At 46.6% G+C, this 22,271-nt stretch overlaps 1 protein-coding gene across 1 annotated transcript in view; it reads left to right on the top strand.

The window, feature by feature from the left end:
- The window catches only part of LOC140192593 (tubulin polyglutamylase ttll6-like), a 65,881-nt gene extending 43,919 nt beyond the window's left edge, over window positions 1–21,962 (top strand). Inside the window, exons 7-11 of the mRNA XM_072250152.1 lie at window positions 3,933–4,158; window positions 7,665–7,846; window positions 12,890–13,058; window positions 15,414–15,587; window positions 21,802–21,962. Coding sequence (XP_072106253.1) covers window positions 3,933–4,158; window positions 7,665–7,846; window positions 12,890–13,058; window positions 15,414–15,587; window positions 21,802–21,873 — 823 coding nt within the window. The 3' untranslated portion in view covers window positions 21,874–21,962. The remainder of the gene's footprint in view (window positions 1–3,932; window positions 4,159–7,664; window positions 7,847–12,889; window positions 13,059–15,413; window positions 15,588–21,801) is intronic.
- The last annotated feature ends 309 nt before the right edge of the window (window positions 21,963–22,271 follow it).

The following is a 22,271-nucleotide window of genomic DNA, read 5'->3' as shown; positions in this document are numbered from 1 at the left end:
TCACATGTGGCTTAGCCACTAAGCTGAGCGGAATCATTTCTACTGACAGGAGAAGGGGCAAAGGTGGGTTAATGGCATCTTAAATCCAGTCACTTCAGGCAGATGGGACTCATCAACCATGGCTGGCCCCTCATCTAGGAGAGGGAAAACTCTGATCTCAAACCTCCCATTGCCCTGCGACTACACCCACTCATAGGGAAGGCTTCAGGAGTAAACCCTGAGGGAAAACACCTACGGCAGTCCCACGTTGAGTTCAACACTGACTGGCAACTCCTGCGATGCAGCTGGTGCCAGGCTGTGTTGCTCTCTGCCGTTCCTTTGGGTTCATCAACTGCGTGGAGATGGGGAGCTTGCTACATGGGCAACAGCTTGCTCTCCATATCCGGGCGTAGTAGCTAAGCCACCGTGAAGGCCAGGAGCTGTGACTTGGTTGTCAGAGGCAATATTGAGGCACACGCCATTGGGAGCATTTAATAGGCAGTGGGAGCTCGTCCCCATTACCACCCCATGGCTATAACAACCTTAAGGAACGGAGTGAGGCTGAAATCGTTGCAATGGACGACTGGAAGCGGACCCAAGTGCAGAGCACCGACACGGAGGTAGCATTAACAGAAGTGTGTTTATTAATAGTTGCGAGGAAGACCAGAGAGTGAGGATTAGATGCTTACATGGCCAACAAACCGGAGTAGCCCGGACCCAGAGCTTGGTTATGGAGCTTGGACACGGAGCCTGGACTCGGACTCAGACATGGAGCCTGGACTCGGACACGGAGCCCGGACTTGGACTTGGACTCACACTCTGAGCCGGGACTCGGACACGGAGCCCGGACTCGGACTCGGACTGGGACATGGCGCCCGGACTTGGACACGGAGCCTGGACTTGGACACAGAACAACAAAACCAAAAACGACAGACAATTTGTATCTTGATTCGGAGTAGCAGCAAACGGCCAGCAATACTCAGCAGGACACGAAACTACAAAACCAAACAACGACAGTCTGTTGGTATCTTGACTCGAAATAGCGGCAAACGGCCGGCAATACTCAGCTGGACACGAGACGACAGAATTCCCAAAGCAACCCCAGGCACCGAAGCAACTTAGAGTCCACTATTCTCAGCGGCCCGGAACGTGCTTTGCCGCAGTGGCTGAGGTGACGGTCCAGTCCCAAGTAGATGTAAGCCGGAGTTATTATGTTTCCAGTTCGGATGAGAATCAGGTGCCTTAGTCAAGGAGCCAGGTAAAACACGAGGAAAAGGAAATGAACAGAAATGAGGAATCAACTGGACCGTGACTGAAATAACAGATAAAAGTGAGTGGAAGGACAATGTTAAACACTCTCTCATTCAAATCTGCAGACAGGAGTCATTATTAATGATCAATAAATAATGACAATAATGAGCAGGAGTCAATTATACGTCCCTTGCCACAGGGAATGTACCTGGACTGGATTATCTCTCAGGATGTCCCGCTGGTTGGGATCGTCCCAATCTGGTATTTCACGTCCAGCAAGAACCATGGATCTAGAACAAAGAAATGTGAGCTAAATCCCATGAAGGCAGACAAATTTACATAAGTGATCAGATAAATCTGGAATAAAGGTCTGTAAGACATGGCAACTATTGAGCTGTTGTTAAAAAGCTCTTTAGTGAGGGAAATCTCCCATTTCCTCTTCATATTTGAGGCCTACAACACTGCTGTGGCCTTACCATTGCTTACAATGGGCCGTAAATTCATGGACCCTATGCAGATTACAGAGAAGGAGGTGCTTGCTGTCCTGAGGAAAATCAGGGTGGGTAAATCCCCAGGGCCTGACAAGGTGTTCCCTCAGACCCTGGGGGAGGCTAGTGCAGAAACTGCAGGGGCCCTAGCAGAGATATTTAAATAATTCTTAGTGACAAGAAAGGTTCTAAACATAAACCAGGAAATTACAGACTGCTCAGTCTGACATCAGTAGTGGGATAGTTATTGGAAAGTATTCTAAGAGACTGGATATATGAGTATTTGGATAGACATGGGACTGATTCAGGATAGTCAGCATGGCTTTGTGCATGGTAAGTCATGTCTGACCAATCCTGGAGAGTTTTTTGAGCGAGTTACCAGGAAAGTGGATGAAGGCAAAGCAGTGGATGTTGTCTCCGTGGACTTTAGCAAGGCATTTGACAAGGTTCCGTATGTGAGGTTGGTCAAGGGGGTTCAGTCGCTCGGCATTCAGCATAGGTTGTAAATTGGATTAGACATTGGCTTTGTGGGAGAAGCCAGAGAGTGGTAGTAGAGGTTTGCCTCTCTGACTGGAGCCTCTGCCTGTGACCAGTGGTGTGCTGCAGGGACCAGTGCTGGGCCCACTGTTGTTTGTCATCTCTATCAGTGTTCTGGATGATAATGTAGTTAACTGGATCAGTAAATTTGCAGATGACACCACGTTTGAGGATATAGTGGACAGTGAGGAAGGCGGTCATGGCTTGCAGAGGGATCTGGATCAGCTGGAAAAATGGGTTGAAAAATGGCAGCTGGAAGTCAATGCAGACAAGTGCGAGGTGTTACATTTAGGTAGGACCAGCCGGGGAAGGTCTTACACAGTGAATGGTAGGGCACTGAGGAGTGCGGTAGAACAAAAGGATCTGGGAATAGAGGTCCAAAATTTGTTGAAAGTAGTGTCACAGGTAGAAAGAAAGCTGTTGTCACATCGGCTTTCATAAGTCAATGTATTGAGTACGAGAGATGGGATGTTATGTTGAAGTTGTATAAGACATTGGTGAGGCCTAATTTGGAGTATCGTATGCAGTTTTGGTCACTTATCTACAGGAAAGATGTATAGTAAATAAGGTTGAAAGAGTAGAGGAAAAATTTACAAAAATGTAGCTAGTCTGGAGGACCTGAGTTATAAGGAAAGATTGAATAGGTTAGGACTTTCTTCCTTAGAATGTAGAAGGTTGAGAGGAGATTTGACGGAAATATTCAAGATTATGAGGGGTATAGAGAGGGTAAATGCAAGCAGGCTTTTTCCACTGAGGTTCAGTGTGACCACAACCAGGGATCATGGGTTAGGGTGAAAGGTGAAACATGAGGAGAAACGTCTTCACTCAGATGGTGGTGAGCAGTGTGGAATGAGCTGCCAACACAAGTGCTGCATGCGTGCTCGGTTTCAACGTTTCAGCGAAGTTTGGATAGGATGGAGGACTATGATCCTGGTGCAGGTCAGTGGGTGTTGGCAGTTTAGCAGGTTTTGGCATGGACTGGATGGGCCAAGAGGCCTGTTCCTGTGCTGTACTTTTCTATGACAATGACTCTGGAAACACTGATTCGTTACGTCAGGCTTGTTACACGGAGCTTGGGAGGGTGAGACTAGAACTAGAGCTCGTGGGTTAAGGGTGAAAGGTGAGAAGTTTAAGGGTAACATGAAGGGAAACTTCTTCACTCGGAGGGTAGTGAGAGTATGGAGCAAGCTGCCAGCAGAAGAGATAGATGGAGGTGCGATTTCAACATTTAAGATAAATTTGTACATGGATGGTAGGGCTACAGACTGGGACCAGACAGATTAATGATTCAGCATGGACTAGATGGGCCAAAGGGCCTGTTTGTTTACTGTAGTGCTTTCTGACTGTGAATGTAAACCACCAGGCAACTTCACAAGATGGAATATTGTGGGTTCAGGGTGCAGTCAACCTTTTCAAAGGCAACTATGAATCGGCAAGAAATCACTTCCAATAAATCCTGTCAAAAAGGGGAGAAATGAATCAAGAGAGCTGATATTTCCTTCAATGGATATGCAGTCTATCTTGTGGCTTGCAGTGCTATTGACCTCTCACACAATAACACAAATGGTGGGGCAGAGTACTTGATCAGCGAAGTCACTCGGCAATGCCATCCGATGGATGAACGGTGGCCTGCGATAGATTAGAACTGACGGCTCTGTAAAATGTTGTTTCTTGCAGAAAGCTGTCTTCCTTTAACCAGTACATGGAGGGCAATGCCTATGACCTGGAGGTGCTGTGGAGCAGTATTGAGGACGTGATCATCAAAACCATTCTGTCTGTGTATCCGGCCCTGAGGAACACCTACTTCACCTGCTTCAGAAATCACGTGTCTGGGAGTGCTTGCTTTCAGCTCCTCGGCTTTGACATCCTGCTGGACCACAGCTTGAAACCCTGGCTGATGAAGGTACGCGCGCCTCTGGGATACATAAAGATTAAGCAGATAATTCAGGTGACTGCATAAAACATGCAAATGTAACATCATGATGGGATGGCCAGTAATATGGTGAAGGATCCCACCAACCCTGCTCACTGTTTGTCCCCACTCCCATCAGGGAAGAGGCTCTGTAGCATTCACACCAGGACCACCAGACTCAAAACCTGTTACTTTCCCCAAGCAGTCCTCCAACAGGACCACAACCGTGTTGTAGGGTTTGGAGGCTTGCGCGCCTCAGTGACCCGGAGAGGGCTGCACGCTGGAGCCGGGGCTTTAGGCTTTGGCTCTTGGTAGGGTCAGCCATGACAAACAGGTCAAAGGGTAGAGGCCAGACTGAGAGCGTTGTACCGGTCCTCCAGGTTCGAGGGCTCAACTCAGCACTAACAGCACTGACCACAAAAACAAAACTGTTACGCAAACAGCAATGAAGAATCCTCCTACATCTGAGTGTGGCGGTGTTCCTGAGTCTCCACCTGGGACTTACATGTCCGACAGTAGTGAAAACCGAGAGGAAGCTACAGGCATGATCAAGGAATCTCTGAACACCACCAGAGATGAAGACCTTCACTGTTGTCCTAAACACCAGCGCTGTAATGGGCAGTCAGTAAGTCCCCAAGTACTGAGGCTGATCAACACCCCCACACGCTAACTCACCCCTCCACACACCCGCAACCACCACTACTTTATCATTTCCTGTCAGAGTCACCTTATGTACAGAAACTCCTGTGCCCAGCGTCACTTTATGGACATACAATCAACCTATGCATATAAGCTATCTAATGTATTTATATTTACTGTGTTTTTTCCCATTATTATTGTGTTTTTTTCCACTTTTCCATTATTATTGTTATCGAAAAGGTGTTATATTTGGATGTGTGCAGTGTACAGAATAAGGTCGATGAACTTGTGCCACAGTTGCAGATTGGCATATATGATCAGAATTAGAATCATGTTTATTATCACCGGTATGTGTCATGAAATTTGTTAACTTAGCAGCAGCAGTTCAATGGAACTGTTCAGGAACAGTTATTACCCCACTCAACCATCAGGAAGAAGGTACAGGGTCTTGAACCAAAGGGGATATCTTCACTTAACTTCACTCACCTCAGCATTGAACTGCTCCCACAGCCTATGGACTCACTTTGAAGGACTCTTCATCTCATATTCTTGATATTTATTGTTTGTTTATTTATTTATTCTGGATGTTTTGTTTGATTCCTTTTAAATACTGTGAAGGTCCTCAAGTAAGTGAATCTCAGTGAATCAACATATGCCTATGGTCATATGTACTTTGATAATAAATTTACTTTGAACTTGACTTTGAGTAGAAGAGCAGAATACAGTGCAGAAGCAGTTTGACAATGACAGCCTTAAGGTAAAAAAAAGTTAAACCGACTTTCTGACCGTTATCCCAAAATCTGCTCCCTGTGGAAACAGATAGATGGGTTCATAAAGAGAGATTTTGGCACTTTGGTCTTCATTAATCAAATTGTTGAGTACAGAAGCTGAGTTGTTAGATTGAAGCTCTTGAAGATATTGGTGAGGCCTCCTTTGGGGTATTCTGGTCACCTAACTACAGGAAAGATATCAATGATTTGAAAGACAGCAGAGAATATTCACAAGGATGTTGCTGGGTCTGGAGGGAAAGTTATTCTCTAGAGCACAGGGGAATCAAGGAAGATTTGATAAAGGTGTACGAAACCATGAGGAGCATAGATTAAATGGAAGCATGCTTTTGCTGCTGAGGATGGGTGAGACTAGAACTAGAGGTCATGGGTTAATTGAGAAAGGTGAAATGTTTAAGGGGAACATGAATGGGATCTTCTTCACTCAGAGAGTGGTGAGAGTGTGCCAGCGGAAGTGACGGATGCGACATTTAAGAAAAGTTTAGATAAGTATGTGGATGGGAGGGGTATTGAGGTCTATGGTACAGGTGCAGATTGATAGGAATTGGCAAAATAATATTTTGGCATGGACTAGATGGGCCAAATGGCCTACTTCTGTCTTTTAGTGCTCTAAGGTTATGACACAATGGAAGATGTGCATCTATAGATGGGTGGAGGACCATGGTCGTTTATGATAGTTCCCATAGACAAAGACCTGGCATTTGTCTATAGTTAAATCCACATTAAAATGGTTCCAGAGAGGAAGACACCAGAGGTTGGCAATCCAAAGCAACACACAGACACACACAAAGACACACACACACAGACACAAAGACATACAAGCTTGTTGGTGATAGGTGAAACTAGGAGATGGGGAGTGGGGAGGTAAAGATCTGAGAAATTGGTGAAAGAGATAAAGGGCTGGGGAAGGGGGAATCTGTTAAGAGAGGACAGAAGGCCATGGAAGAAAGGGAAGGGGGGTAGAGCACCAGAGGGAGGTAATGGGCAGGTAAGGAGATAAGGTGAGGGAGCAAAATGGGAATGGGGAATAGTGAAGTGGGGGGGTCATTACCGGAAGCAAGAGAAGTTGTGCCATCAGGTTGGAGGCTACGCAGACGGAATAAGGAGTTGTTCCTCCAGCCTGAGTGTGGCCTCATCGCGGCAGTAGAGGTGGCCATGGACTGACATGTTGGAATGGGAATAGGAAATAGAATTAAAATTGGTGGCCACCAGGAGAAGTACCACACCTGCACTTGGATCTCCTCCCTCACTACCATTCGGGGCCCAAACGGTCCTTCCAGGTGAGGTGACATTTCATCTGTGAGTGTGTTGGGGTCATCTGTTGTATCCGGTGCTCCTGGTGTGGCTTCCTGTATATCGGAGAGACCCGGCCCAGTTTGGGAGACCGCTTCAACGAGCACCTACAGTCCATCCACCAGAGAAAAACAGGACCTCCCGGTGGCCACCAATTGACCTGGATGAGGAAGTGGAGGGATGGGTTAGTAAATCTGCTGATGACACAAAGGTTGGATAGTGTGGAGGGCTGTCAGAGGTTACAGCGAGACATTGATAGGATGCAAAACTGGGCTGAGAAGTGGCACCCTACCTGGGTCACCTTCTTAATGGCTCTGGTCCAGGGCTCCAGCCAGCATTGTTCAATGGTCTTTGCCCCCAGACCCGTGCCTTTGTTTTTTTCAACTCAGCCTGGTTCAAACCAGTTAAGGTAGCTGACCCAGGCACTGAGCCTAATGAGGTTGTAGATTTCTTCTCCAAGTCTGCCACTTTACATTATAAATAGCTGTTTGTCTGAGAGTGGTCCGGGTTAGCCGGTCGTTAGCTGAAACTCCTTGCGTCCACATTCAATTGCTCTGATTAGATAATCCCAGAGCTAGAATCGAAGAATTCACAAAATGGAGGGTGTGCAAGGACAGTCTCACAAAATGGCCACCTCCACCTCCTTTCAGCATGTGGCAAGAACAAAGACAGTTTGTTTGCCTACTTCCACTGCCCTTGATTCATTTGAATTCACTGATTTGTGGACTGTTGTTCTTTTTGGCCAACACTATTAATTTTTAATTATTAACGTTGCAGGTTAAGCATTCCCTGAGCTCTGTGATGGACTCCAAGCTTGATCAAGAGGTGAAGGAGGATCTTCTTTATGATACACTCTGCATGATTAACCTTGCAGCTTGTGGCCGGCAGAAAGACATGGAGGAAGAGAGGCCGCGAAAGAAGGAACAGCTGCCTAAGATCTGGTGGTCGCGGGAGTACAGGTGACTGAAAGACTGAAGAGTGCCACGTCGGGCAACGATAATTAATGAATATTCCTGCTCTCAAATTCAGCTGCACACACAAAGTGCTGGAGGAACTCAGCAGGCCAGGCAGCACCCATTTAGAACGGAGATGACGAGAAGTTTCTTTTGCTAGAGGGTGGTGAATCTGTGGAATTCATCGCCACAGATGGGAGTGGAGGCCAAGTCATCGGGTATATTTAAGGCAGAAGTTGATAGATCCTTGATTAGTCAGGGCATGAGGGGTTATGGGGAGAAGGCAGGAGTTTGAGGCTAAGCTGGGAAGGGATCAGTCGTGATCAAATGGCAAAGCAGCTCCGATGGGCCAAATGGCCTAATTCTGCTCCTCTTAAGGAAATGAACAAACAGTCGCCATTTGGGGCTGAGACCCTTCTTCAGGACTGGAAAGAATAAAAAGGTGTGGGGAGGGAGGGGAAGGAGGCTAGCTAGAAGGTGATAGGTAAAGCCAGGACCGTGGGCTAGACTGCGCTCCAGAGGACTAGAACATATCACCAAGGAAGTAATGCTGAGGCTTTATGAGGCACTGGTCAGACCGCACTTGGAGTATTGTGAGCAGTTCTGGGTGGCGGGGCGGAGATATGTTTCTACCAAAGGAGGTGCAAGGTGCCCCTTCCCCCCTCTAGCCTGCAGGTCACCCTTGGACAAGATGTAGCAGCTGGTTAGCCCCCTGATCAGGGAGTAGGTGGTGGATAGTCGTATGAGCAGCCGGTGCAGATCGCAAGTCCTGGGTATGTGAGCACTGACGCCAGGCAGACAATCTCTGAAGAGTATTGATGATGACTGGGGTCACCCGTCTTTTAAAGACACTGGCCCAGAAGAAGACAATGGCAGACCACTTCTGTAGATAACTTTGCCAAGAGCAATCAATAGACAATAGACAATAGGTGCAGGAGTAGGCCATTCAGCCCTTCGAGCCAGCACCGCCATTCACTGTGATCATGGCTGATCATTCACAATCAGTACCCTGTTCCTGCCTTCTCCCCATATCCCTTGACTCTGCTATCATTAAGAGCTCTATCTAGCTCTTTCTTGAAAGCATCCAGGGAATTGGCCTCCACTGCCTTCTGAGGCAGACCATTCCACAGATCCACAACTCTCTGGGTGAAAAAGTTTATCCTCAACTCCATTCTACGTGGCCTACCCCTTATTCTCAAATTGTGGCCTCTGGTTCTGGACTCCCCCAACATCGGGAACATGTTTCTTGCCTCTAGCGTGTCCAATCTCTTAATAATCTTGTATGTTTCAATCAGATCCCCTCTCATCCTTCTAAATTTCAGTGTATACAAGCCCAGTCGCTCCAATCTTTCACCATATGACAGTCCCGCCATCCTGGGAATTAACCGCGTGAACCTCGACTGCACTCCCTCAATAGCAAGAATGTCCTTCCTCAAATTTGGAGACCAAAACTGTACACAATACTTCAGTTGTGGTCTCACCAGGGCCCTGTACAACTGCAGAAGGACCTCTTTGCTCCTATACTCAACTCAACTCCCCTTGTTACGCCATTAGCGTTCTTCACTGCCTGCTGTACCTGCATGCTTACTTTCAGTGACTGATGAACAAGGACACCAAGATCTTGTTGCACTTCCCCTTTCCTAACTTGACACCATTCAAATAGTAATCTGCCTTCCTGTTCTTGCCACCAAAGTGGATAACCTCACATTTATCCACATTAAACTGCATCTGCCCACTCACCCAACCTGTCCAAGTCATCCTGCATTATCTCAACATCCTCCGCACATTTCATACTGCCACCCAGCTTTGTGTCATCTGCAAATTTGCTAATGTTACTTTTAATCCCTTCATCTAAATCATTAATGTATATTGTAAATAGCTGCGGTACCAGCACCGAGCCTTGTGGTACCCCACTAGTCACCGCCTGCCATTCTGAAAGGGACCCATTAATCCCTACTCTTTGTTTCGAGTATGCCAACCAATTTTCTATCCCTGTCAGTACCGTACCCCCAATACCATGTGCTCTAATTTTGCCCGCTAATCTCCTATGTGGGACCTTATCAAAGGCTTTCTGAAAGTCCAGGTACACTGGCTCTCCCTTGTCCATTTTCATAGTTACATCCTCAAAAAATTCCAGAAGAATAGTCAAGCATGATTTCCCCTTCATAAATCCATGCTGACTTGGACCGATCCTGTTACTGCTATCCAAATGTGCCGCTATTTCATCCTTTATAATTGACTCCAGCATCTTCCCCAGCACTGATATCAGGCTAACTGGTCTATAATTCCCTGTTTTCTCTCTCCCTCCTTACTTAAAAAGTGGAATAACATTAGCTACCCTCCAGACCTCAGGAACTGATCCTGAATCTATAGAACATTGGAAAATGATTACCAATGCATCCAAGATTTCTAGAGCCACCTCAAGTACCCTGGGGTACAGACCATCAGGCCCTGGGGATTTACCATCCTTCAGTCCCATCAGTCTATCCAATACCATTTTCTGCCTAATGTGAATCTCCTTCAGTTCCTCCATTACCCTAGGTCCTCCGGCCACTATTACATCTGGGAGATTGTTTGTGTCTTCCCCAGTGAAGACAGATCCAAAGTACCTGTTTGACTCGTCTGCCATTTCCTTGTTCCCCATAATAAATTCACCCATTTCTGTCTTCAAGGGCCCAACTTTGGTCTTAACTAATTTTTTCCTCTTCACATACCTAAAGAAGCTTTTATTATCCTCCTTTCTATTCTTGGCTAGCTTGCCTTCGTACCTCATCTTTTTTCCCCATATTGCCTTTTAAGTTATCCTCTGTTGCTCTTTAAAAGTCTCCCAATCCTCTGGCTTCCCGCTCATCTTTGCTGTGTTATACTACTTCTCTTTTATTTTTATACTGTGCTTGACTTCCCTTGTCAACCATGGTCGTCCCTTACTCCCCGTAGAATCTTTCTTCCTCTTTGGAATGAATTGATCCTGCATCTTCCCAGAAGTACCTGCCATTGTTGTTCCACTGTCATCCCTGCTTGGGTATTTTTCCAGTCAACTTTGGCCAGCTCCTCCCTCATGGCTCCACAGTCCCCTTTATTCAACTGCAATACTGACACTTCCGATTTTCCCTTCTCCCTCTCAAATTGTATTTGAAAACTTATCATATTGTGGTCACTTCCTCCTGATGGCTTCTTTACCTCGAGTTCCCTTATCAAATCTGGTTCATTACACAACACTAAATCCAGAATTGCCTTCTCCCTGGTAGGTTCCAGTACAAGCTACTCTCAGAATCCATCTCAGAGGCACTCCACAAACTCCCTTTCTTGGGGTCTGGACCAACCTGATTTTCCCAGTCTACCTGCATGTTGAAATCCCCCATAACAACTGTAGCATTACCTTTGCGACATGCCAATTTTAACTCTTGATTCAACCTGCACCCTATATCCAGGCTACTGTTTGGGGCCCTGTAGATAACTCCCATTAAGGTCTTTTTGCCCTTAAATTTCTCAGTTCTATCCATACTGACTCTACATCTCCTGATTCTGTGTCGCCCCTTGCAAGGGACTGAATTTCATTCCTCACCAACCGAGCCACCCCACCCCCTCTGCTCACCTGTCTGTTCTTTTGATAGGACGTATACCCTTGAATATTTATTTCCCAGCCCTGGTCCTTTTGCAGCCATATCTCTGTTATTCCTACAACGTCATACTTGCCAATTTCCAGCTGAGCCTCAAGCTCATCCACTTTATTTCTTATACTCCGTGCATTGATATATAATACTTTTAATCCATTACAGTACTCCCCTCACCTTTCACATCGATTCCGATTGCACTTGGCCATACTCTCCGATCCCTTCCTGAGCTTTCTGCCCCGTTAATTCTGCTGTCTTTCTTAACTTTCCTTATTCTCTCTTTCCCTTTAACTCCATCCTTATATTTCCTCTCCTCCCCCCCACTATTTAGTTTAAACACACCAGTGTAGCAGGGGCAAACCTGCCTGCCAGAATGCTGCTCCCCCGCCTGTTAAGGTGCAACCTGTCCCTTTTGTACAATTCATCCTTGCCCCAAAACAGATCCCAGTGGTCTAAGAATCTAAATCCCTGCTTCCCATGGGGCCATGGCCCAATCATGGCCGTGGGACCAAGATCACCCATGTCATACAACATGGCACATAATGATGATGTCATATGACCCAGCACATAATGATAGAAACATAGAAACGTACAGCTCAATACAGGCCCTTTGGCTCACAGAGCTGTGCCGAACATGTCCTTACTTTAAACATTACCTCGGGTTACCCATAGTCCTCCATTTTTCTAAGCTCCATGTACCTATCCAGGAGTCTTTTAAAAGACCCTATCATATCCGCCTCCACCACCGTTGCCGGCAGCCTATTCCACGTACTCACCACTCTCTGTGTGAAGAAACTTACCCCGACATCTCCTCTGTATCTGCTTCCAAGCACCTTAAAACTGTGCCCTCTCGTGCTAACTATTTCAGCCCTTTAACATCAAAAAAAGATGGGCTGGCATTGGAGAAAATCCAGAGGAGATTCAAAAGAATGATCCTGGGAATGAAAGGGTTAAGTTTTGAGGAGCGTTTGATGGTTCTGGGCCTGTACTTGCTGGAGTTTAGAAAAATTTGGGAGGATCACATTGAAATCTATCAAATATTGAAAGGCCTAGGCAGAGTGGATGTAGAAAGACCGTTTCTTTCTGTATGGGAATCTAAAGCCACAGCCTGAGAATACCAGAATGTCCTTTTCGAACAGAGACAAGGAGGGATTTCTACAGCCGGGGGTGGTGAATCTGTGGAAATAATTGCAGAATATGGCTGTGGAGGCCAAGTCATTGGGTAAGAGGAGATTGATAGGTTCTTGTTTAGTAAGGGGGGAGTCAAAGGTTATGGAGAGAAGGCTGGAGAAGGAAAATATCTCAGCCGTGATGGAATTCTGGAGCAGGCTCGATGGGCTGAATGGCCTCATTTTGCTCCTGTGTTTTCTGGTCTTATGGCAAGAGATCGATTTTCAATGGAATAACTGACACCTCCTCTTTGCTTTCCTATTAGAGCTGACGAGAAACGAAACAACCAGGCTACCTGGGTGGAACAGGTGGAAAAGTACGAAGATGAAAACATGGGGAACTTCAAAAGGATCTACCCGAGCTCCACTTCAGAGAAATACGAGAAGTTCTTGGAAACGGTTGACTCCAAGGCTCGGGAAGAATACGTCAGGCAGGTTTACACTGCCCCTCCCAGTCCTGCCCCCTTCCTCCCTCCCTCTTCAGTGTCCCACAGCCACCCAGTGTCCCATCACCTGTCAAACCGTGAAAGGCCTCGAAAGAGTGGATGTGAGAGATACTTCCTATGGAGGGAGAGTCTCGGACCAGGGAACACAGCCTCAGAACAGAGGCGGAGGAGTGTCCTCTTAGAAAGGAGGAGAGGAGGAATTTCTTTAGCCAGAGAGTGGTGAATCCGTGGAATTTGCTCCACAGGTGGCTGTGGAGGCCAAGTCATTAGGTATATTTAAAGCAGATGCTGATAGATTCTTGATTGGTCGGGGCATGAAGCGATAAGGGGAGAAGGTAGGAGATTGCGGCTGAGAAGGAAAATGGATCAGCCATGATGAAATGGCAGAGCAGACTTGATGGGCCAAATGGCCTAATTCTGATCTGCATCATATGGGCTTAACCACATTCTCTACTACCCCTGTATAATCCCTCCCCAATCCTTTCACCCTCTTTCTAATCCCACACCACTTCCCCACTACCCACAACACAATTGTGTCGCGTTCTGGTTGCCTCATGATTGGAAAGGTGCAGAGGAGGTTTCCCAGGATGCTGCCCAGATCAGACAGCATGTCTTTATGGGAATGGGTGAACGAGTTAGGGCTTTTCTCTTTGGAGCGAAGGAGGGTGAGAGGTGACTTGATGAAGGAGATGAAAAAGGCATAGATCAAATGGCAGTCAGAGACTTTTTCCCAGGTTGGAAGTGGCTAATGGGGAAGGGGGGCATCATTTTAAGGTCATTGGAGGAAAGTATAGGGGGAATGTCAGAGGTAAATTCTTCACACAGAGAGTAGTGAGTGCATGGAACACCCTGCCAGGGGTGGTGGTAGAGGCAGATACATTAGGGACATTAAAGAGACTCTTAGATGGGCACATGGATGATAGAAGAATGGAGCGCTCTGTGGAAGGGAAAGGTTAAATTGACCTTAAAGTAGGTTAAAGATTAGCACCACATCGTGGGGTGAAGGGCCTGTACTGTGCTGTCAGGTTCTATGTTCTCTCCCTCCACAGCTATATATTCTTACCATCATTAAGGACCCCCACCACCCAGGACATGCCCTCTTCTCATTGCTACCATCAGGGAGGAGGTACAGGAGCCTGAAGACCCACAGTCAACGATTCAGGAACAGCTTCTTCCCCTGTGCCACCGGATTTCAGAATGGACATTGAGCCCAGGAACACCACCTCACTGTTTCTTGCAGTCTTTTTGCACTACTCATTCAGTTTAATTTTTAGTATGTTTCCTATTGCAACTTACAGTGTTTTTATGTCGCAAGTTTCACAACAACTTTCCCAATATATGTCAATGATGTGAAACCTGATTCTGATCAAGTGTGGTGATTCATCACTGGTGATACGGAACAGAATCAGAATTTGGTTCATATCACTGGCGTACGTGGTGAAACTTGTTACGTGGTAGCAGTACAATGTAATACATAATAATCAAAACTGTGAATTACTGTGTATATATATAACAGTTAAATTAATTAAGTAGTGCAAAAAGAGGGGGAGCAAAGTAGTGAGCTTGTGTCCATTCAGAAACCTGATGGCTGAGGGGAAGGAGCTGTTCCTGAATTGTTGAGTTTGTGCCTTCAGGCTCCTGTACCTCCCCCCTGATGGTTGCAGTGAGAAGAGGGCATGCCCTGGGCGATGGGGGTCCTTGATGGTGGAGGCCGTCTTTTTGAGGCATCGCTCCTTGAAGGTGCCCTGGATGCTGGGGAGGTTAGTGCTCATGGTGGAGCTGACTGAGTTCACAACTTTCTGTAGCTCCTTTCGGTCCTGTGCAGTGCCCACTCCCCCACCATACCAGATGGTGATGCAGCCGATTAGAATGCTCTCCATGGTACATCTGTAGAGATTTGCAAGTGTCTTTGCAGACATACTAAATCACCTCAGCCTCCTCATGATATATAGCTGATGTTGTACCTTCTTTGTAACTGCATCGATATCCTCAGAGATGTTGACACCCAGGAACATGAAATTGCTCACTCTCTCCACTTCTGATCCCTCTGAGAGGACTGATGTGTGTTCCCTCGTCTTACCCTTTGAGGTCTGCAATCAGTTCTTTGGTCTTACTGACGTTGAGTGCAAGGTCAGGTACACTTCCCGTTCCTATGTCAAAGAGCACCCCACCCCCAAATGTTAGACTGACGGGTGATTCTTGCCCCCGGTACTGCTCCCTCTGGAACAGCCGAGCATGCTGTCCCTACTGGGCAGACGGTTGGAACATTGAAGGGGTGGGAGAGGGCATTGTTAATATTGGTACAATGGCTTGGTATTGAAAATCTCACTCTCTCTCCAGGCAGATATGCAGGGAAATTCAGCAGAGGCAGGAGCAGAAGGAAATGCTCCTCAAAGAACTGGGGTTCCCTGAAGAGAATCTGCAAGAAGAGTCCCAGTTGCAGAAGAATCCGACCCTATTGATCTTGGTGAAGCCAAAGTCACCAGAAGGACTGCAGACGTCATCATCCTCCACTCCTGTAAGAGTTTCTCTTGGTTGACGTGCTAAGTCGCCTTAGGTGGGACTGATGATTTAATCTCCGAGATGTAGATGATTTCAACTGAGCTGACATCTTGTAGATGATTTACAGCTCAGCTCAAAGCAACCTCTCAGCTGTCAAGATTGGGAATTAAATATCCAAGGATATCAGGTTATACGGTTTGATAGGCAGGAAGGTAAGGGAGGTGGGGTAGCGCTCTAAGGATGAGATCAGTGCGACAGTAAGAGACGATATAAGATCTAAGGAGCAGAATGTTGAGTCCATCTAGGTAGAGGTTAGGAACACTAAGGGAAAAAATAATCACTGGTGGGAGTTGTCGATCAGCCCCCAAATATTAACTTTACAGTGGCACAGGCAATAAACAGAAATATCTCAGACACGTAAGAATGGAACAGCAGTTATCATGGGAGACTAACTTGCACATAGATTGGGTGAATCAAGTTGGTCGAGACAGTCTTGTGGAGGACTTCATAGAACGCATAAGTGATGGCTTTCTTGAACAGCGTGTTACTTAACCTACAAGAGAATGTGTTATCTTAGATCTGGTCCTGTGCAATGAGAAAGGGAAAATTAGTGATCTTGTAGTTAGGGATCCTCTTGGAAAGAGTGATCACAGTATGACTGAGTTTCCCATACAAATGGAGGGTGCAAAAGTAGTCTGGGAACACAGGCTATATGGTGGGACTATTGAGGAGCAGTGGAAGGCTTTCAAAGAGATTTGTCACGGTGCTCAACAAAAGTATATTCCAGTTAAAAGCAAGGACAGTAAGGGTGGGGAGAGCCAGTCTTGGATAACTAAGGAAATTAAAGAAGGTGTCAAACTAAAAGTGTGTGAATAGAAAGCCTCCAAGAGTAGTGGGAAACTGGAAGACTGGAAAAATTTCAAAAAGCAACAAAGACCCATCAAGCAACTAATAAAGAAAGGGAATAAGGAAAGAAAATAAACTAAAATTCTCTGGATTGTGGGCATGTTCTGGTGGATGAGGAGACGGCGAATGTCACGCCACTGTTCAAAAAATGATGTAGGCAAAAGCAGGTAACTATAGATCAGTTAGTTTAACATCTGTAGTTGGGAAAATGCTTGAAGCTATCATTAAAGAAGAAATAGCAAGACATCTGGCAAGAAATGGATCCATCAGGCAGATGCAGCATGGATTCAGCAAAGGCAGATCCTGTTTGACAAACTTACTGGAGTCCTTTGAGCTTATAATGAGCGCAGTGGATACAGGAGAACAGATGGACATTATTTACTTGGATTTCTGGAAGGTGTTTGATAAGGTGCTGCATAAAAGACTTATCAATAAGATAAGGATGCAAAGAGTTGGGGTGATGTATTAGCATGGATACAGGATTGGTTAACTGAAAGAAAGCAGAGTTGGGATACATGGGTGTTACTCTGGTTGGCAATCAGTGGTGAGCGGTGGTGCCATATGGGTCGGTGCTGGGCCTGCAACTGTTCTCGATATATATTAACAATCTCGAAGAGGGAATCGAGTGTAGTGTATCGCTTAAGTTTGCTGATGATACCAAATTGAGTGGAAAAGTAAATTGTGCAGAAGATACAGAGAGGTACGTATAGATAGGTTAGGTGAGTGGGCAAGGCTCTGGCAGATGGAGTACAATGTTGGTAAATGCGAGGTCATCTACTTTGGAAGGAAAACTGGAAGAGCAGATTATTATTTAAACGGTAAAAATTTCCATCATGCTGCTGTGCTGAGGGACTTGGGAGTAATTATGCATGAGTCACAAAAGGTTGGTTTGCAGGTGCAGCAGGCTGTCACGAAAGCAAGTGGAATACAGTATTGGCCTTCATTACTAGAGGGACTGAATTGAAGAGCAGGAAGGTTATGCTGCAACTGTACAGGGTACTGGTGAGGCTGCACCTGGAGTACTACATGCAGTTCTGGTCTCCATACATGAGGAAGGATATACTGGCTTTGGAGGCAGTTTGTTGGTCAGGTTGGGATTGGTGCGGGGAGAGTAGAGGGCAGTGCATTCAGTGGAGCAGTGGAGGAGTGAAGGAGTGATGAAGTCGATGTCCCGTCGGCAATTCGAGATAAGGAGATCCAGAGCAGGCAGAGAACCAGAGCGGGGAGTCCAAGTAGAGGAGGAGGTGATTGAGGGTAATTTCAGAGATGTGAGGGCGGATCTTTTACACAGAGAGTGGTGGGTGCCTGCGGTGGTGGCTGAGATAGATACATTAGAGATTTTTAAGAGACGTTTAGATAGGCACATGAATGTGAGAAAGATGGGACGATATGGACATTGTGTAGACAGGAGAGATGAGCTTAGTTAGCTATTTGATTACTAATTTAATTGGTCTGGCACAACATTGAGGGCCGAAGGGCCTGTTCCTGTACTATACTGTTGTATATTCTATTAAAGGACTCCTGTCCTCAGCTGCAGGGATATCTTTGAACGAACGTCTGAGGGTCACGCCAGTGGGTCTTTTCACTGCTTTAGCCTTCAGCCCAAGCGGGGCTTTGGTTCAGAGGTTGGGAACGGGAGCTGGCTTTCAAGATAGCAACCAAACCTGTTGGCAGATGTTTGTCCTGGCCAGACAGCTTGGTGTCAGCATGAGAGAGGGAGAGAGAGAGAGAGGATTCCAGTCTTTCTGCATGTAAGGATGTAATGCTGAGGCTTTATAAGGCAGTAGTGAGGCCTCACCTGGAGTCTTGTGTGCATTTTTGGGCCCCTTATCTCAGAAAGGATGGACTGATATTGGATGTTTGAATAGGCAGCTCAGGCAACGCATCACCAAATGATTAGATAGGGCGTCAAAGGTTAAAGGGAAAATGGGTTTGAGAGGGAAATGGATCAGCCATGATGAAACAGCGGAGCAGACTCGATAGGCTGAAAGGCCTAACTCTGCTCCAATGTCTTCAGTTCTTCCGGTCTTTCATATGGAGACTGTCCTCCAGTCCGCTGAAGGAGTCTTTAGTGAGCTAGACCTGGAGGTTCTGCATTGGTTGGAATGGACCATGGATGTTGTGTCCTAGCTGTCTACATGATGTGCAAGCCAGGGAAGTACAACACAGAGAGCAAGTTGTTGCCTACACAGCAGGCTAGCTCTCTCCATGTAGCTGATGAATGCAAAGGAATGGCAGAGATCGACAGTTTGGCATCAGCCCAAAGCAACTGGTTTTAAGGCGTCAGTAACCCACCTAGGTGCCTTCTCCTGTCAGTAGAAACGGTTCCGCCAGTCTTAGTAGCTCAGCCAGACGTGAAGGCCAGGAGCTGGACTTGGTTGTCAGAAGCCTGCCCTGCCGTGCAATGTGATCATGTCTGCTCTATGCTGACTACAATTCTTTTTTTCCTGTATTGGTTTACGTATTAATAAACAGCCAGCAGGTGGAGATTGTGTCTCTCTCAGCCTTTAGCAGTCCATCAGGGTCAAGCATATTTTGCTTCCAACCCACGACACACACACCAAGTGCTGGAGGAACTCAGCAGGTCAGGCATCAACTCCAGTGAGAAATACAGTCGATGTTTCAAACCAAGACCCCCTCATCAGGACTGGAAAGGAACTGGGAAGAAGCCAGAATGAGACTGGGAGGTGGTGGGAGCGTGGAGGGAAGGAGTATAAGCTGGCAGGTGATAGGTGAGACCAGGTAAGGGGGAAGATGGATAAAGTTAGAAGCTGGAAGGGTTTAAGTCAGGGGTTCCCAATATCATAAAACCACAAGATATGGGAGCAGAATTAGGCCATTAGTCTGCTCTGCATTTCATCATGGCTGATCCATTTTCCCTCTCAGCCCCAATCTCCTGCCTTCTCCCTTTATCCCTTCATGCCCTGACCGACCTCTGCCTTAAATATACAAAAATACTCGGCGTTCACAGCTGACTGTGGCAATAAATGCCACAGATTCACCACTCTCTGGCTAAAGAACTTCCTTCTCATCTTCCTATTCATCTCTAAAAGGACACCTCGCTATTATGAGTTTGTCCTCTGGTCTTAGACTCCCTACCATAAGAAACGTCCTCTCCACATTCACTATGAGACCCCTTGCTTAATTGTACTGGTCCATGGCAAGTAAAAGGTTGGGAACCCCTGGTAGAGGTGGAAGAGTTAAAGGGCTGAAGGAGGAGGAATCTGATGGGAAAGGAGAGTGGACCATGGGAGACGGGGAATTAGGAAGGGAAGAGGGTGAAGATGGGAAGGTCTTCATTGAGTTCACAACATCCAATCTGCTCTGGTACCACATATTTATGTGGGCTGTCCTGCTGAGACTCTGGACAATGTTGGCCCCTCCAGGACATTGATAGTTGGGTCTTAAACAACTGTTGGGTCATTGAATATCAGGGATAAGCAGTTAGATGCCCTCTTGCTGGAGATATCATTACCTGGTGTACTGGTGGCATGATAACTTGGCTTCCTGGTGTCTGGCTATAACACTGAAGAGTCCCAAGCCTACTGTCTCCCCTGTACCACTGCGACCTTTCTTACCTGTCTGCTGTAGTAGTGAAATCTGCCCCAAAACCTTGTAAATTATAATTCTTTGAGGACAAAGAAATCTGGCTGTGGGAAACAAGCTTTGTTTGTGTAGAGCTTTTCATTGATGGCATGAACTATTTTTCCAACTACTGGTAATTTTTTCCCTCCTGCTTCCTATTCCCCATTCTGGCCTCTTTTCCACATCTCCCTATCACCTCCCCTGGTACCCCTCCTCCTTCCCTTTCTCCTGTGGTCCACTGTCCTCTCCTATCAGATTCCTCCTTCTCCAGCCCTTTTACCTTTTCCACCTATCACCTTCCAGCTTCTTACTTCATCCTGCTCCCCCACCCACCTAGCTGCACACATAATCTTCCCTTCTCCCCACCTTTTTTATTCTGGCTTCTTCCCCCTTCCCTTTCCAGTCCTGATGTAGGGTCTTGGCCCAGAAACGCCAACTGTTTATTCATTTCCATAGATGCTGACTGACTTGCTGAGTTTCTCCAGTATTTTGTGTGTAGAATTCCATTTACCTTTGCCATTATCTACATTACTCCAGCTAACGTTCTGTGACCCCCCCCCCAGCTCTCCCTGTACAGTAGCATTCTGTGATGTCACGCTCTCTCTCTCTCTCTCTCTCTGTTTAAAGGATATTTTACTTTCTTGCTCCTTTCACCATCATCATTATGTGTCATGCCGTATGATATGGGCAATCATGGTCTTTGGCACTGTGGGCAATGGCAAACCTCTTCTGGGCCAGTGTCTTTACAAGACGGGTGACCCTAGCCATTATCAATACTCTTCAGAGACTGTCTGCCTGGCATCAGTGGTCGTATAACCAGGACTTGTGATATGCACCGGCTGTTCGTACAACCAACCACCACCTGCTTCCGTGGTTTCATGTGACCCTGATCGGGAGGGCTAAACAGGTGCTATTCCTTGCCCAAGGGTGACCTGCAGACTAGTGGAGGGAAGGATCACCTTACACCTCCTTTGGTAGAGATGTATCTCCACCCCACCACCCAGCTACACCTTTAACCACACATTATAGTCCAGCTCCCCTGTGGCATTTACCCTTCAGGGAAATATCTAAAATAGCTCACACAAAATGCTGGAGGAACTCAGTAGGCCAGGCTACAGTGAATTCTAAATCACAACTGTCTATGTTAAAAAGAAATTACATCATTGCCCCTCCGACCCAGGCCTAGGCTGATTCCAGACTGAACAAGGGGCCTGAGCGGAAATCCAGGAACTGGAATCTCAGTAGCCAAAGTGAAGAGATTTATGGCAACTTAACAATTATCCTCAATCTCTTTCCTCCAGTTATTGACCCTCCTGCCGCTGAAAGCAGTTTCTCTTGACCCACCCTCCATTATTTGATTGCTTCTAATAAATCTGCCTTTCTCACCTGTCTCAAAGGGCAGTAGCACTGGGGCTTCTCACATCTCACCACGTTAAATGGTCCCCTCTCCCTGGGCCAGCTGCTCACTGACCTGTTCCGGTATCAGGAATGGCATTATTAGTGTCATGTTATTCTATAATATCATGGAAATAACTCTTTGACTACATCGTGTTCTTGTCACTGGTGCCATTGTCAAGGATTCTTCTGCACGCCTCTCTGAGTCTGAGGCGAAACTGAGTGGTATTCTGAGTGTCACAAGTTCAGGAAGTTCATCTGACACTGACCACCAAGATTGTTTTTTACTGAGTATTTTAAAATGCCAGCTGTTTTCAAAGTTTTTTTTCCTCTGTATTCTTCAGACCAGCCAAGTGCTAGGAATTGTCTCCAGCAGCGAGCAGCTGGGAGGAGAAGAACGTGGGCCACAGCTGTGAATTGTCTCCAGGCAGAGCAGATGTTGAGCCAGAGCTGGTTTCTGAACAGAAGGCTGATGGCACAGAACACTGCTCGCTGCTCCAGAACCAATCCCAAGCAGAGCAGAAAGAACCAGGCCAGAAGCAGGAGCAGACAGAGGTTCCATCGGAGATCCCTGCTGAAGCACAAGAGGGAAATGCTGTGAGTGAGGCAGTGAACCAACCGGAGGCCAATGGTCAAAAGTTCCAACAGCAGGCCCAAGTCCTGGACCAACAAGAGGCCGAAGACGGGGATCAGCAGCAGGTTCAAGATCTGGTGCCACTGGAGCCCCAAGCTCTGAAAGAGGCCAAAGACCTGGCGCAGCAGGAGTCACCATACCCACCTCTACTGGTAATGTTGCAGCTCTAACAAAACCCTA

Source organism: Mobula birostris, unplaced genomic scaffold, assembly GCF_030028105.1.
Source record: "Mobula birostris isolate sMobBir1 unplaced genomic scaffold, sMobBir1.hap1 scaffold_181, whole genome shotgun sequence".
NCBI lineage: Eukaryota > Metazoa > Chordata > Chondrichthyes > Myliobatiformes > Myliobatidae > Mobula > Mobula birostris.
The sequence above is the reverse complement of the archived record's forward strand: the minus strand, read 5'-3'. Positions and strand labels throughout refer to the sequence as shown.